The sequence below is a fragment of the Sorex fumeus genome, unplaced genomic scaffold, assembly GCF_029834395.1.
Source record: "Sorex fumeus unplaced genomic scaffold, SorFum_2.1 ptg000034l, whole genome shotgun sequence".
NCBI classification, from domain to species: Eukaryota; Metazoa; Chordata; class Mammalia; order Eulipotyphla; family Soricidae; genus Sorex; species Sorex fumeus.
In genome coordinates this window covers 22,466,801-22,482,963 of record NW_026606091.1, presented here as the reverse complement: position 1 = coordinate 22,482,963, position 16,163 = coordinate 22,466,801, and the positions used below count along the sequence as shown (strand labels likewise).

At 43.5% G+C, this 16,163-nt stretch overlaps 1 protein-coding gene across 1 annotated transcript in view; it reads right to left on the bottom strand.

The window, feature by feature from the left end:
- Positions 1–16,163, bottom strand: part of ACO1 (aconitase 1) — a 76,923-nt gene that overhangs the window by 26,086 nt on the left and 34,674 nt on the right. The window contains exons 5-8 of the mRNA XM_056117059.1: positions 10,672–10,741; positions 10,351–10,534; positions 9,491–9,630; positions 6,947–7,118 (exon numbers count right to left, since the gene is read on the bottom strand). Coding sequence (XP_055973034.1) covers positions 6,947–7,118; positions 9,491–9,630; positions 10,351–10,534; positions 10,672–10,741 — 566 coding nt within the window. The remainder of the gene's footprint in view (positions 1–6,946; positions 7,119–9,490; positions 9,631–10,350; positions 10,535–10,671; positions 10,742–16,163) is intronic.

Genomic DNA, 16,163 nt, shown 5'->3' with positions numbered 1-16,163 from the left:
CCCACCAGACTCTACACACGACAACCCCCGCCAGCATCTCAGCAGTCCTCATTCACATCTCCTGAACATCACAGCTGCGCAATTTCTCAACTCATCACACCTCATACAGCTCATACTTATACTTCCTGTTACTGGGTGAAGACCCCAGGGAAGGGAGAGAGCAACATCCGGCCTAATCCTGCAGAGACTCCCAGGGGAGCTACCTATAGAGATTCACCTTCAGCACAGCGGGAACCAACCTCAACAAATGACAATACTCAACTGGAAGGCTCTACCAGCACCAACAGCTCTGTAAACTCTGAGAGTGACCTTAGTAACCCCATGTTGAGGATGCCTAATGAGTTCAAAGAAACAATGCCAAAGTACTCCGCAAAGCACAAGAAAGTAGGAGAGCAGAATGAGAAAAAGAAAAACACTCAGAAATGACAGAGATAGATGGTGATCTAAACACTCAACAGAAGGTCTGAGAAGCAGAGCTGAGGAAAGGATCAAGTAGCTCCAAACTGAGATGGAAGAAACCTCTAGAAAATAACAAAAAATGGGGGAAAATCTGTTAAGAAATGAACAGCAATTCATAGAACTATGAAATGAGGAATGATATAAGAGCCACTAGTCAAAGGAATCATAGATAAGACTTTCTCAGAGTTGAGGAGTGCAGGAACGAACCAAGACTGAGAAGGCCAGAAGGGTCCCAGCAAAAACCAGACTCAAACAAGCAAATTTCAAGACACACTGTGATCAGAACGATGAAAGCCAAAGATAGACACAGAATACTGAAAACAGCAAGATCAAAAAGTAAAATTACATATAAAGCCTGTAAACACAAAGAAAATCTATCAAATGAAACTTTGGAAGTTTAGAGTCAGACGAGAATGGTGGGATATAATATAAAACAAACAAACAAAAAACCCAACAACTTAATGAAAAGTTCACCAAGAATATTATATCTATATAATATTATATATGAATATATAATATTATATATATAGAATGTCTATCAAGGCAGATTATTATTCAGATTTGAAGGAATGATACAGAATTCCATGGGCGCACAGCTATTTAGGGAACTCGTGGCCTTGAAACTCACACCTTTCAAAGACAAGACAAACCTTTTAGCTTTCCCACTGTGTGGCACTCACTTATGGTGCTAAAGTTGTCCACAGCAAGATTAAGAAAAGTCTGTCTATGCCAGTGTGCCAAGGGATACTGTTTCAATAATGAACTCATGTTTCATTCATATTGAAAGTTCTATGTCTTTTATTACATCTATAGATATTTTATTACAATCTTATCAATGCATATACTTACCTGTAACATTTTCTAACACAAAGCTGATTTTCTCTTTTTAGGATAAAACATACTTATCTATAGGTTATATCTATTTCATATTCATTTCTAAACGTATTAACACAGAATTAGTCACACTATTAATTTTGTTTTCTTTTTGGGTCACACCTGGCAATGCACAGGGGTTACTCCTGGCTCTGCACTCAGGAATTACTCCTGGTGGTGCTCAGGGGACCATATGAAATGCTGGGAATCGAACCCGGGTCGGCTGTGGGCAAGACAAACGCCCTACTCGCTGTGCTATTGCTCCAGCCCCTAATTTTTAAAATTTATATACTTACAAAAAGAAAATTTTGGAAATTTTTTTTACAATTTTGTGGAATTTCAGGTATTTATCTCTAATCAGTCATGTGAGTGGTGTAACTATCTCCAGTTAAAATTTTTTCTCTCATATGTGGGATATAAAGAAACATAATAGTATGACTGAAACCCAAGCACGAAAGTTTGTAAGTCTACAACTGTACCTCATGGTGTTTCACTAATAAAAACAAAAAAAAAAAAAGAAAGAAAGAAAGAAACATAATAAGAGAACAACAAATGGTCAGTTTTTGAAATGTGGAATTTTGAGCTTACAAGGGGCTAGGGATATTCCTAGGAGGGGCTTTTGGGACACAAATTGAGGAAGGAGGCACCTTGGTGATGGAATGATGTGTGCATGGAAAAGTATAATGAATAGTATAGTAAATTCTGGTATTTCAATAAAAGTGGTCAAAACAACAATGACACAGATGTCAGTATTTCTGAATTAAAACAGAGCCCTCATCTGCACCTATACAGGTCATATGCATTTGTTTCTACACATGCCAATAACTCTTCTGATTATTCATTTTTGGGTTTTCTTTTGGGGCCCCACCTGGTGGTACTCCTAGCTTTGTGCTCAGAGGAACATATATGGTGCTGGGGATAGAGCCTGGGCCTCCCATGTGCACGTATGCTCTAGTCCACTGAGCTTTCTGGCTTCTGGTTGTTCCATTTAAGGTTTATTTTAGATGCTACAGCTTTTTAGTAGGGTATTGGATATTAACCCCAACTGTTTTAGGCTTCATCAGTGAATTGCCCCTTTTCCTCCTCCCAGCTAAGCTTACAGTGCTCTTATGAGAAGCCCTAATCCCCTGAGTTTATCTTTAACCTTTCCTTTGTATTTTACAACTCATTGTCAGAGTTCCCCAAGTCAATCTTGGTTACTTATAAGCCAGAACTTTCTGGTAATTCTGGATTTTGTATTTGTACAATTACTTGTACAAATTACTTGTTTTTCTATTTCCCCTACAGTCTTTTCATATTTTACTATAGAGCAATGGTCTTTTCATACTAAACAGCGAAAGACCTTAATGGTATGCTCCTAATATTTGGGAGTTGACTGACTCTGAAATATATCTACTCCTGGGCATCTGTCATAATTACTTGACTCAGGCTTCAGTTGCTATAGTTCTTAACACCCCAAAAGGGAGGTCCCACCATGGCACTGAGATGAACTTGGGGTGAATGGAAAAGCTACCCCAGCATAGAAAGTCTAGAAAGCACAAATGCATGGTCTTGATGCAAGTTGTTATGACTTAAGAGACAGGACCCCCATGGGGAAGGACAAGTGGAACTGACTTGAGGACTTAGTCTAGGATTTACTGTAAAAGCCTTGCTTGCTCTCAGAGCCCAGAGAACTAAGTTTTGGGATCTTTATCTCTTACTGTTTATCCAAATGACTACAAGTATTGGTAAGAAGTAGAATTGTTTTACTAATTGTTTGATATATATGTGTGAATATATATCAAGTGCATATATATATATATTCTCTCTCTCTCTCTCTCTCTCTCTCTCTCTCTCACACACACACACACACACACACACACACACATGACTAGAGGAAAAGAGAAAAACAATATAGATATTCCTGGGACACAGAGTGTCTCCTTGAGTTTATCTCCCCCGAGAACTGCCTCTGCTGGAATGTTTTACCTCTGTAAATAAATCATCATGCAGTCCTACACCTCTGACCCCCTTAGATGTTCTATAGGTATGCTAGCAGCTCTGTATTTTCACCATCAGGCTGTGGTCCTCGTCTCGCTGTCTCTCTGCTGGGGAGGCCTGGAAAGGACGGGAGGAGGCTCTCACCACCGAACGCACACACGTTGTTGCACACCTGCACATCGTTTTATGAACTCAGAGTAGGGGTCATCAACTGATTTGTTGTTTCCAAAGGAACTCTTCTAAAGAAGATTCTGATCTGATCTTTAAGTTGGCCTGACTGCTTTTATTTTTAGCTCAGGGTCCTTAATTCAGAATCCGTGGTCTGAGCAAACTGCCAGCATGTACCTATATATGTCTGCCTTCATTGGCCCATCCCCCTCAGCATTCCATATTCTTCTTTATATAACGTTTTCCCTCAAGTGTCCCAGCACAAACCACTGGCTAGAAACACTTCCTGTGTGCCCAGCTTTGTGAGCTAAACATCTAAAACGTATTATCTCACTCTCTAAACCTTTATCAGGCCGTAGGAGACAAGGATGTTATTATGCTCCTTTATAGATGAGGAAATGGTGACTCAATGAGATTAAGTAACTTTCCCAGGGAACACAGCCAGCAAATGGCCTGACCAGATCTTGAACACAAACTTGACTCCCAAGTGCAAAGTCTTCACTCTCCCAGCGGCCTCAGCAGGAACATGACGCTGCACAAGTGTTGTGTGATTCTTATCTAGACCCTGACCACTGGAGATAAAGTGTGTGAAGGTGTGTCCACTGGACGAAGAGTCCACCTACCTCTAGCCCCAGGCTCACAATGTGTCAGCAGTGTGCTTTTTTTTTTCTTCCTTTTGGCAGAGCTAGGGATTGAACCCAGGATTTCTCACATGCCAAGGCCAGTGTTCTACTGCTGAGCTGCCTCCTGGGCCCCCTTGGCTTGTTTGTTGAACTGAGTTGGAAAGTCCCTTGGCACTCTGTCACTAACCTACCTTGAGCTTCAGTCCTGAGCTGTAGCTGGACCCACTGCTAAGCCTCAGGCCCTCCTCACAAGAAGAATGCAAGGGAGACATTCCCCTGGCTTTTAACAGAGGAAAGGGCTCTATGTCACTGAAGCCCTATATCTCGGTTGAACTGCTGCTACAAACTTGGGAAAGATCACCAAGAAGTTTAATGGTGATATATATGTGTGAATATATATATTCACCTCTAGAGCCACAGAGACTAATCTCAGCTCAGGATATAGTGTGTAGCTGTCCCCGCTCCACACCTCACCATTCATTCCTTCCTTTATTCTTGTCCAGTGTGAGTCTTTTAGTTATGGATTCAGTTCTTCCATTCCTTTATCTTTCTTCCTTCAAATCCTTCAGGGGAAGGAGGGGCTTACTAATTAATCAGAGCAGCATGATTGTGTTCATTTAAAACATTAAAAAAAAAATGCTTTCATCAGGGCCAGAGTGACAGAGCAGCAGGTAGGGTGTGATGCTTTGCATGTGGCCAAGCTGGGTTCAGCCCTGGCACCCCGTAAGGTCCCCCTGAACACTGTCAGGAGTGATCCCTGAACACAGTGCCAAGAGTAGGCCCTGAGTACCTCTGGGTGTGGTTCCTAAACAAAACCAAACCAAAAAAAGAAGAAACACTGGCCACTGGAATGATGTGATGGAACCAGTTCAATACAAACATATGAGGTGAACGAGAAGGCCCATGCCTGTCTGTCCTTTCTCCTACTTAGCCATAGTCGTAGTTTTAGGAAATAAATGGACTCCTCCAAATCTGTCAGAGAGTAAGGTATTCTTGATATTCTTTTTTTTTTTTCTTTTTGGGTTACACCCAGCTTTGCACAGGGGTTACTCCTGGCTCATGAACTCAGGAATCACTCCTGGCGGTGCTCAGGGGACCATATGGGATGCTGGAAATCTAACCCGGATTGGCCACATGCAAGGCAAATGCCCTATCCACAGTGTTATCGCTCCAGCCCTGAATAAGGTATTCTTTCATTTTAGTGTCTAGAACACTTAGAATAAAATCCTATCTGCCCACCATGGCCACCAAGTCCCTCTGTGGATCTGGTCTCCGCCAACCTGTTACCTCACCCCAGTACAGGGCTGTACAAGCTCTGTGACACCCAGAACTTGTCTTCCTCAGGGGACTGCCTCTCTAATTTCCTGGAAAACATCTCTTTTTTTTTTCTTTTTTTTGGGGGGGGGAGGGGAGAGGGATAAGGGAGGTCACACCTAGTCATGCACAGGAGTTACTCCTGGCTCCTACTCAGGAATTACTCCTGGTGGAGCTCAGGGGACCATATGGGATGCTGGGAATTGAACAAGGGTCGGCCACATGCAAGGCAAACGCCATACTTGCTGTGCTATGGCTCCAGCCCCTGGAAAACATCTCTTCCTCCAGCATTTCCCACAACTTGTCCTCTCATCCCAGACATCTCCTCAAATTTTGCTTCTATGAGAACTTTCTAAGCTCTGCTTCCCACCTTATGCAAAAAATAGCCCTTTCAGGACTTTGGTTACCTCCCATCCTTTTTCATCACCTTCTAAATGCACATATGATATCATATATCACAGTTTCTATAGCCTCTATCTCCCTCAGTGGAATCAGAGTGGCATGAGGGCAGAGGTCATTTTATTCACTGCTTCACTTTTGGAATCTAGATCAGTTATTTAAAAAAAAAATAATCTGAGGGTCAGGGCGATAGCACACAGGGCTAGGGCAGTCGCTGGGCATGCTCCAAGGCCAAGTCTGATTCCTGGCAGAGCACAGCCCCTGCTTCCCAGCACCTCCAGGGCTCGAATTAGACCTAACTCAGATTAGATTCCCAGCATCCCATATGGTCCCCCGAGCACTGCCAGGAGTGATTCCTGAGTTCATGAGCCAGGAGTAACTCCTAAACATCAGGCAGTAGGCCAGGCCCCATTGGCAGAGGATCACCAGGAAGGGAGTCTGGCTTCCCAGCACTGCTGGGAGTCAACCCCAGAAATTACAAGTTAATTTAAGAAATTTAAAAAAAAATCCTTTTCCCAAGTTGAAGTCAAATTTCTGGACAACTACATTGAGAGGTAAAGGAGCACTGAGGTGGCCATATGCCTTCACATTCCGCGTCTTATTCTTATTCTCAGACAGTCCAGAGTGGGGAGTTAGGACCGGGGGGGTGTCTCTTAGGGACTAGGAGGTCCAGCTCTGACCCTCATCCTTCATTAACTTCTTATTTCCCCTTATCATTTATCCCACCTTACTGATTCTGCTTTCTCGCCTATTAATTGATTAATCGGTCAATCTACCTAAAAGATATGGAAGAGGATGAGAGCAAGTGCTGGACAGTCAGTATCATGCTAGGTACTATTGTTACTTAGTTACCACTTCTCAGACGTCTGAGTATGTTCAGTAACTCCTAGTAGAAGGCCACTCTAAACTACTAGGCCTCCACAGGACCAGAGCTCGTTCTACTGACCATGTAGCATGTTTACCGCCTACCCTCTTCAATCCCACAACCTACTGAGCCCAGAGAGAAAACAGCTGTGCATGCATTCATTCTAGAGCATTCTGCGGGACAGAGAGAGGTAGAAGGGACCGTTCTGACCCTCCACAGTCAATAAAACTTACCAAGGGCCCCCGCCTTCCTGTTCTGCACTTACCGGTCTGCATCAGATACTTGATACTAACTTCATCAACTGGGAAAAATGCAGCAGTTGCTCCATATTCTGGACACATGTTGGCAATCGTAGCCCGGTCAGCAATAGACAACTGGGCCACGCCCGGGCCGAAGAACTCCACAAATTTGCCCACGACCCCAACTTGACGGAGATGCTGAGTAGAGCAAGAGAAAAGTTTGAGACTTGATAGCCCATATCTGAAATGTAGAACCATCATCCCACTATTCTTATACACTAGCCTTGGGAGTAAATACAAACAATAAGTTAGCTTCACCTATTTTTGATTGCATTAAAAAAAAACTTTAAGGGGCTGGAGCAATAGCACAGCGGGTAGGGCGTTTGCCTTGCATGCGGCCGACCTGGGTTTGATTCCCAGCACCCCATATGGTCCCCCAAGTACCGCCAGGAGTGATTCCTGAGTGCAGAGCCAGGAGTAACCCTTGAGCATCAGCTGGGTGTGACCCAAAAAGCAAAAACAAAACAAAACAAAAAAAAACTTTAAAAAGTAACACCAGCTGAATCTTCAAACACAGGCACAGGTCAAACTGAACCAAGAGCTCTAGCCTGTCTGTGGGCCTCCTCCCCCCAGCTCCCCGGTTTTCCTAGCTTGGCAGTCACACCCACAAACTGCCCCTGGTGCCATGTAATCTCATCAATGGCCAAGATGCAGACTATAAAATAAAACTTCCGGAAGAGAACGATGCGGTACTTCCTGGAGGGCGACCTCTTATACTCTAGCCCATTGATGTACCCAAAGTAGCACACATTTGTTTGGTTTTTAACATACTGGCTTGTATTCTCTTATATATGGGCTTAAATGGCTCCAAAATGAAACACAACCTTCACACACTTCCCTCTTATTGTGGTGGGAAGATGCTCACTGGTGCGATGGGTTTTTGAATACTATCTATAATGAACTCTTGTGAACTACTTTATGAAAATAAAATGTATAAAAATCGGAAAAAAAAAAAGAGCTCCAGTCTGACTCCCATATCTTTCCCACACAAGTCATTAGCTAGTCCCAACAGTTATGACTGAAGCCAGTTACACAAACTGCGGACAGTTCCATAGACAAACTGTTTTGGCTACATGGAACTCTGCCAATTTCTGCAGGCAAACTCTCTATTAGTACTCATTTGAAGAATAATAAATAGTTATAGAAGCTATGGTGTTCAAGTAAATCTGAGTTCAAATTCCATAAAAATTTCAAGAAAAACTTTTTTAGGGGGTTGTTGCTTTTTGGATCACACCTGCTCTGTGCTCAGGGATCACTCCTCAAAACGCTTGAGGAACCATATAAGGTGCCAGGAATTGAACCCAGGTTGGCTGTGTATAAGACAAGTGCCATCCCTGTTGTGTACAATCTCTTTGGCACTCAAAGAAAAAATTTTAAAATAAATCCTTTTAGGGCTGGAGTGATAGCATAGCGGGTAGGGCATTTGCTTTGCATGTGGCTGACCCGGGTTCGATTCCCAGCACCCCATATGGTCCCCCAAGTACCGCCAGGAGTGATTCCTGAGTGCAGAGCCAGGAGTAACCCCTGTGCATTGCCGGGTGTGACCCAAAAAGCAATATATATATATATAAAAAAGTGAAATAAAATAAATCCTTTAAGAACACAGTGGGAGTGTCCCCAAACTATATAACCAGAAAAACATGATTATTTCTAAGAATTTTTCTAAAATGAAACCTCTGAGTATCTTTTTTTCCTTTCTTCTCCTTTTTTTTTTGCTTTGTTTTTCCAAAGCAAGTGAATCACACACACAAAAAAATTTTTACAAGGGTCAAATTAAATGAAAATACTGTATTTCCAGGTTGGAAAAACATCTGTTGTAATAATGTGACATAATACAAAGTGAATTTAAAGTTTCCCTCCACCATTCCCTCCCTCCCAAGTCCATGACTATGGCAGGCATTCTCTCTCTCTCTCTCTCTCTCTCTCTCTCTCTCTCCCCCCACCCCTCTTCCTCCCCTTTTGGGCATTACGGTTTGCAATAAGATACTGAAAGGTTATCATGTATATCCCTTTACCTACTGTCAGCACTCACTTAGTTCTTAAAACCTCAGGAGAGTGGTTCTTTCTAGGACTGGGAAGGACAGCTCTTAGCCATAAATATTACATTTTATTTCTTAAAAAATATATACACAGACAATTCTGACACAAACATGCCCAAATGTTACCATCTGTTAAGTTTAAGTGGTGGCATATGAATGTCTTTTTAACTTCTCTCAATCTGAAGTGGTTCACAACTTTTTAGAGAAAGACCCACTCATGCAGCGGAATGAGGTCCTGGGTTCAATCCCCAATACAACAAAAGGGGGGTGGGGGAAGGACTCATGCAGCAGAAGAGTAAACTGATATTTAGTCCTGTTATCTCTCTCCTTATTTGATCTCTTTTCAAGGTCATCAACCTACAGTTCCCTGGCACTTCTAGAGCACAGAGAAGAAAATCAAGGGATCCCATCACACACAAACCATTTATACCATGACTCTCCCAGACCGTGGAAAGGGGAGCAGACTATTACCTTAGTAATGGTGAGCACGATGTCTGTGGAGGTGACTAGGGGGTGGGGATTGCCCACTAGCCGGTAGCCGATCACCTGGGGAAGGACCATGCTGATTGGCTGGCCCAGCATGACGGCCTCTGCCTCAATTCCGCCCACACCTGCAAGGACCAGCAGGGTCAAACAGAGCTGTGATGGTACCTTCCCATGTCCCAGGAAGGAAGAAAGGAAACGTTTCTTACCCAGATTAAAAACCCAATTGCTATGTCCTAATGCCTGCAGAGGTGAATTAGGATTCTATAAAGAGTGACCCATTATTTTTTAATTCTTTCTACAGGGTTTTGAGCAAGTGTTTCTCGAGGTGCAACCTCCCCCCGTAACGCCTTTCCCCAAATCCCCTTGGTTCAGTATCACAGAAGGAGTGGAACTCAAGAATGGCCATTTGTTGGTTTGTTTTGGGGGCAACACAGAGCAATGCTCAGGACTTACTCCTGACACAGTGCTTGGGGATCTCCCCTAGTGGTGTTTGGGGAACCACATGGTGCCAGTGATTGAAACCAGGGCCTCCTGCATGCAAAGCATGTACAAGGAACTATCTTTTCGACACTCCCTCATGAGTCTCCAATTTTTTAACACCTCAGGTTCTTTTAGTTATGCATTTTAAATGTTCCTAATTCCATATTCCGGGTCATTCTTCCAAACATTATCATTCAGTACCTACTAGAGGTACTTTTTGGGTGCTGGAAATGAGAGAATGAACAAAATTTCCAATACCTGTGTTCATGCAAAGTCCTGTTACTGGGATGCAATGGTATTCAGGTCCATTTAGGTAGAAGCCCTCGCATTGAATATACAGAATAGAAAGTTGGAAGTATACTCACCCCAACCGAGAACACCCAAGCCATCGATCATGGTTGTGTGTGAATCTGTACCCACGAGGCTGTCTGGGTAATAATACCCATCCTGATCAAACACCACTCTTGCCAAATACTCCAGATTCACTTGGTGGATGATCCCTGATCCTGGTGGAATGATCCGCATGTTGCGGAAAGCCTGAGAACCCCACTAAGACAAAAAAAAAAAAAATGAAACGAGAACATAAATGCCACATAGATGTTTATGAGACCCTAGAAGCACCTGCTCTATCACACACATACCTCTCTGGATAAAGAATCAACTAATGTAACTAAATGTAACCGTACCTTTAAAAATTCAAATCGTTCTCTATTTCTTTCAAATTCGAGGTCCTGGTTCTTCTGTAAACTGTCAGCTCTGTCAAAGAGAAAAATGAACATATTTTAAGACTTATTATGTTCCTGGTCAAATCTATTGATACTAAATAAACAAAAGAGCAAATTTAGCTATAGTCTTTTTGACTGAAACTGACACCTTCATTCACATAGGAAAGGACAGATAATCAGCCAAAATTAAAAAAAAATTGTTATCTGGTACAAGTGATTCCTACAATAAGTTTAAACAAGTGAGTAGAAAACTTTAAGTGAGGCTCATTCACTCTGGAGATTGGCTTGTATTTTGACCCTTAGATTTTTTCTCTTCTGGAGAAGCCCATGCTCTCTCTTAAACACATAATTCTCTCTCTCTCTCTCTCTCTCTCTCTCTCTCTCTCTCTCTCTCTGCCCCCCCATCTTTCCCTCTTTCTATAAATCAAACTATTTTACTTTTAAAAAATTAAATGAATTCAAGTTACAACTAATTCTAATCACAGTCTGTCTCTCAAGGGGCTGGGAGACAGTACAGAGGATAGGGTATTGTCCTTGCATGCTGCAGACCCAGGCATCCCGTATGGTCCCTGAGCACACTTCCAGGAGCAATTCCTAAGTGCAGAGCCAGGAGTAAGCCTTGCTTTCACCTATATAAAAAAAAAAAAAAAGAGAACAGACTCGAAATATTTAGGATGGGCTAGAGAGATATTACGGTAAGGGGTTAAGGCACTTGCCTTGCATGTGGCCAACCCTAGTTCAATGCCAAGGCAAGCAGTGATTCTAAACACAGAACCGGAAGTAACTTCAGAACCCCAAGAGGTGTGAACCAAGACCCCACTCCCACTTCAAAGGAGCCATTTGGGATGACAACAGCAGCCCATACATGAACCCTTTTTCCCGTACACCCTTTCATCCATGACCTTGCTTTATCACCTCTCTCAGCTGCGGCTTTCATGTTTTTATGTGGGAAAGTAAGAAGCCATAGACCGGGAGACACAGGAATTTACAGAATCAAAGTCTCCTGTCTCCTGGACAGAGAGGTTCAGGAGATTGGCCCCAAATGAGAGTCTGTAAAGCCCAGATTACATGCAAAGATTTACTGAGTGAGTCAGTCCACCAGGGATGACGCAGGCAATGCAGGGCATTGAAAAGCTGTTCCAGGATTTTGAAATCCCAAACGACACTGTTCTGAATCAAGGAAGAACAAGGTAACGGTCATCTACAGGTTCTGTGCACAGAACGTACCCATGAACTCTGTGCCATGGAATCAACACTGAAAAGAAAGGATGGTGAAGTACAAGCATAAAACCCAATCAGATGCCATTCATTATTACCTTAAAACCCAATCAGATGCCATTCTGTTAGTTAACACTTACTGGCATGATGAGGAAGCATCTGCTATTCTACATGCTTCCCCGTGTTTTCTCATTCAAGCTCCATAATAACCCTTTGAATTGGGTGCGAGTAACCTCCACATTTTTCAAAGGTGAAACTGAGACACAGAAAACTTAAGATATTTGCTCAGGATTACACATCCAGTAAATGACAGAAGTGATGCTGAAACTCTGGCAGTCTGACCCCAGAGAAGATGCCCTAAACCATCACAACCAGGCTCCCTGCCTGCAGAAGCAGATGTAGAAATGGTCATGGTGACAATGGGAACAGCAACATCAAACACCGTAACAATAGTAGGAAAGGATTGGAGTGATAATACAGCGGGTAGGACGCTTGCCTTGCATGTGGCTGACTCATGTTGGATACTGGCACCCCATATGGTCCCTGAACCCTGCAAGGAGTGATCCTTAAGCACTGAGCCAGGAGTAAGGCCTGAGCATTGCTGGGTGTGACACACACACACACACACACACACACACACACACACACACACACACAAGGAAAAAAAAATAGCAGGAGCTAAATTTCTTTTTTTTTTTTTTTTTTTTGCTTTTTGGGTCACACCCAGCGATATACAAGGGTTGCTCCTGGCTCATGCATTCAGGAATTACTCCTGGCAGTACTCAGGGGACCATATGGGATGCTGGGAATTAAACCCGGGTCGAAACGTGCAAGGCAAACGCCCTACCCGCTGTGCTATTGCTCCTGCCCCAGGAGCCAAATTTCAAGACTGCCTGAATGGGCTCTAAATGTTTTACAATCCTCTGATTATCACAACCATCCCTCACTTGGGCATTACACCTTACTCCAGTGTGCAGAAGATAAAGCCGAGGAACGAAAAGAAAAAACTTGTCTAAGGCACTTGTAAATTACAGAGCTCTCATCCCAACCTGGTTTCCGCCTGGCCCTGGGCCTCACTCTTGGACATACTACTTCTCATCCACTTAACTACCTTCACTTAACTACCTAATGCCACATACTGGGAACTACTTCACTAGCTACTGCCACTTCACTAACTACTTCACTACCTAATTCCACATACTAGGAATACTGTGGTGCAAACATACCACACACATGCTAACATACCTGGACCTTGGTGCCTGCTGAGATTGAGACACAGGGGGCCCTGGGATGCTCAGAAAGGGCCACACACTTAGACCAGGGGTCAGGAGGACCTCCCAAGGAAATAACAGCAATAGAGGCTAAAGGGTGAGAGGGAGCCAATCAGTTTTCCAAAATACAGACGACCATGGCTCATTCTAAATCTTCCAGTGTTCCAAATTAAGTGCAGATTCTTTGCTTTAAAAAACAAGCCCTTTTGTCTGACCTCTAACTTCCTTTAGAGGCTCAGGCCTCTCCCCTAGTCCAATCTTTCATCTCCAGCTACAGGGTAGCCTCTCCTCCTCTAAGCCCTCTTTCCTCATACCTTAGCACTCCTTTCTCTCTCCTGAATGCCCCTATTAGCTCTTCTCTCTTCCACAAAAGCCCTCAGAACCCAGAGACAGTGATCTTCCTTGAAGAACCCAAATGATCTCCAAGTTAGAATGATCTAACTTATCGTGGCTAATATGCCTATTCCAGTGGTATTAAAACTGTGCACAATGAAATCCAGGACTAACATACTCACAAAATTTTGTGGATATGAACCACACACTACTGAAGAATATGAAATTATACATATTCTGAATGCTGAAGCAGAAAGAAGTATGATCACAGCCTGTATCGATACTGCTATGGGTCCTGTGCAGTCAAAAAAGCCACTTCCACCAGGCATCCATTGACATTGTTGTGTGGAGGTTAGATCTAATGTGTCAATCTATTTCATTGGGGCCAGAGTGACAGCAGAATGGGTAGGGCACTTGTCTTGCACCAACCACTACATATGGTCCCCCAACTCCTACCAGTGGCCAACAAGGGTTTGATCCCCAGCATCCCATATGGTTCCCTGAACACCAGCCAGAGTATGTCCTGAGTGCAGGGCCAGGAGTAACTCCTGAGCACTGTGGAGTGTGACCCCAAAACAAAACAAAACAAAAAAGAAACAAAATTCAGTTACAATTTTAGTTTCCCCTAAACTGCCCTGGGTCTCTGAATTACCAATTGTGTTCTACACCTTATTAAGTAAATTTCCCTTTCATTGTGAGTAACAGTCAATTGTTCTGTACCTTAACTGTCATTTGTTTTTCTGCCTTCTTTGGGGGCAGGAAGGTCACACCCAGCAATACTCAGGGGTTACTCCTGGCTCTGCACTCAGGAATTATCCCAGCGGTGCTTGGGGGACCATACAGGATGCTGGCGATTAAACTCGGGTCAGCCGCATGCAAGGCAAACGCCCTACCCGCTGGACTATCGCTCCAGCCCCTCTAGCTACTTTCTCGAAGCAATTAGAAATAAGCCTAAGTACTATCGCTCGGACCCCAGTTCTGTACTTATTGGAAGGTCACACGGACTAAAGACTGGGATGGTGGTGGAAGGTTACGGACTTTCAGTGGGGTGGTGGTAAAGTAGCACTGCAAGTATAGAACAATAGGATGGGAGGATGGGTGGGTGGAGAGATGGTGCAGCGGTGAGGGCACTTGCCTTTCACAAGGACGACCCGGGTTCAATCCCCCGCCACCACATATCACCAGGTGTGATCCCCAAGAACAAAGCCAGGGGTGAACTCAGAGCACAGCCAGTGTGGCCCCAAAATTAAAAAAAAAAAAGAAAAGAAAACACTATGAGAACTGTCGTAAAACACACTAACTCAAAACAAATAGGAAAGAATATTTCTGCTAGAATTTATATTCTGAAACTAAAAAAAATGTACTCAAAATTCCTTGTTAGCATAGACATATGTTGACTTGCAATGCTGATACCTGTGAAACTTGCACAATGGGGTACAGACTGATAGTACAAAGGTTTTTTTGGGTTTTTTTTTTGCCTTGCATGTAGGTGACCTGGGTTTGATCCCAGGCATCCCATTATGGTCCCCCAAATACCACCAAGAGTAATTTCTGAATGCAGAAATAAGACCTGAGCACCACCAGGTATGTGACACCCCTTCCCCGCAAAAAAAAAAAAAAAAAGCCTTGCACAATATTGTACCACTATAATGCTATTTCAATACAAATAAAAGCACTGTCCTCCTGTTGTTCATCGATTTGCTCGAGCAAGCCCAATAACGTCTCCATTGTGAGACTTGTTACTGTGCTTGGCATACCAAATACATCATGGGTAGTTTGCTAGGCTTTGCCCTGCAGGCAAGATACTATTGGTAGCTTGCTGGGCTCTCCGAGAGGGGCAGAGGAATCGAACTTGGGTCAGCCGTGTTGGCTGGCCACGTGCAAGGCAAATGCCCTACCCGCCGTGCTATCACTCCATTTACTTTATTTAATTTCATTGGTTTTGGGGTTACACTTGGCAGTGCTCAGGGAACCATAAGCAGTGGTAGTATAGAACCAAGAGAAGCCCTGTGCCCCTCAATAAAAAATACTGAAAAGTTATAAAACAAAAGTGTACTAAGAAACCCTTTCATCTATTAAACTAACCTGTTTCTTAAACAATAAGGACATTCTGTAAGTTTGTTAAAATGCATCTAATTCTTCATTTTTTTAAAAAAGCGACATGATGGGGGGAGCAATAGCACAGCGGGTAGGGCATTTGCCTTGTATGTGGCTGACCTGGGTTCAAGTCCCAGCATCCCATATGGTCCCCCAAGCACCGCCAGGAGTGATTCCTGAGTACAGAGCCAGGAGTAACCCCTGAGCATTGCCAAGTGTGACCCAAAAAGCCAAAAAAAAAAAAAAGTGACATGGAATATTTTTTGTCATTTGTTTGGGGGGCCATACCTGGCAGTCCTTGAGGCTCACTCCTGACTCTGTGCTCAGGTATTACCCCTGGTGGTGCTTGGGGGACCACATGTGGTGCCGGGATTTAAACAGGAGTCAGCTGTGTGCAAGGAAAGTGTCCTCCCTGCTGTACCATTTCTCTGGTCCATAGAAAACCTTAGCTATCTACAGGTGGCCCCTGGCTTGATGCCTTTTTCTTACTTCTCCTATGCTCCATGGATTCCGTGATAAACCCTGTCTCCTTGC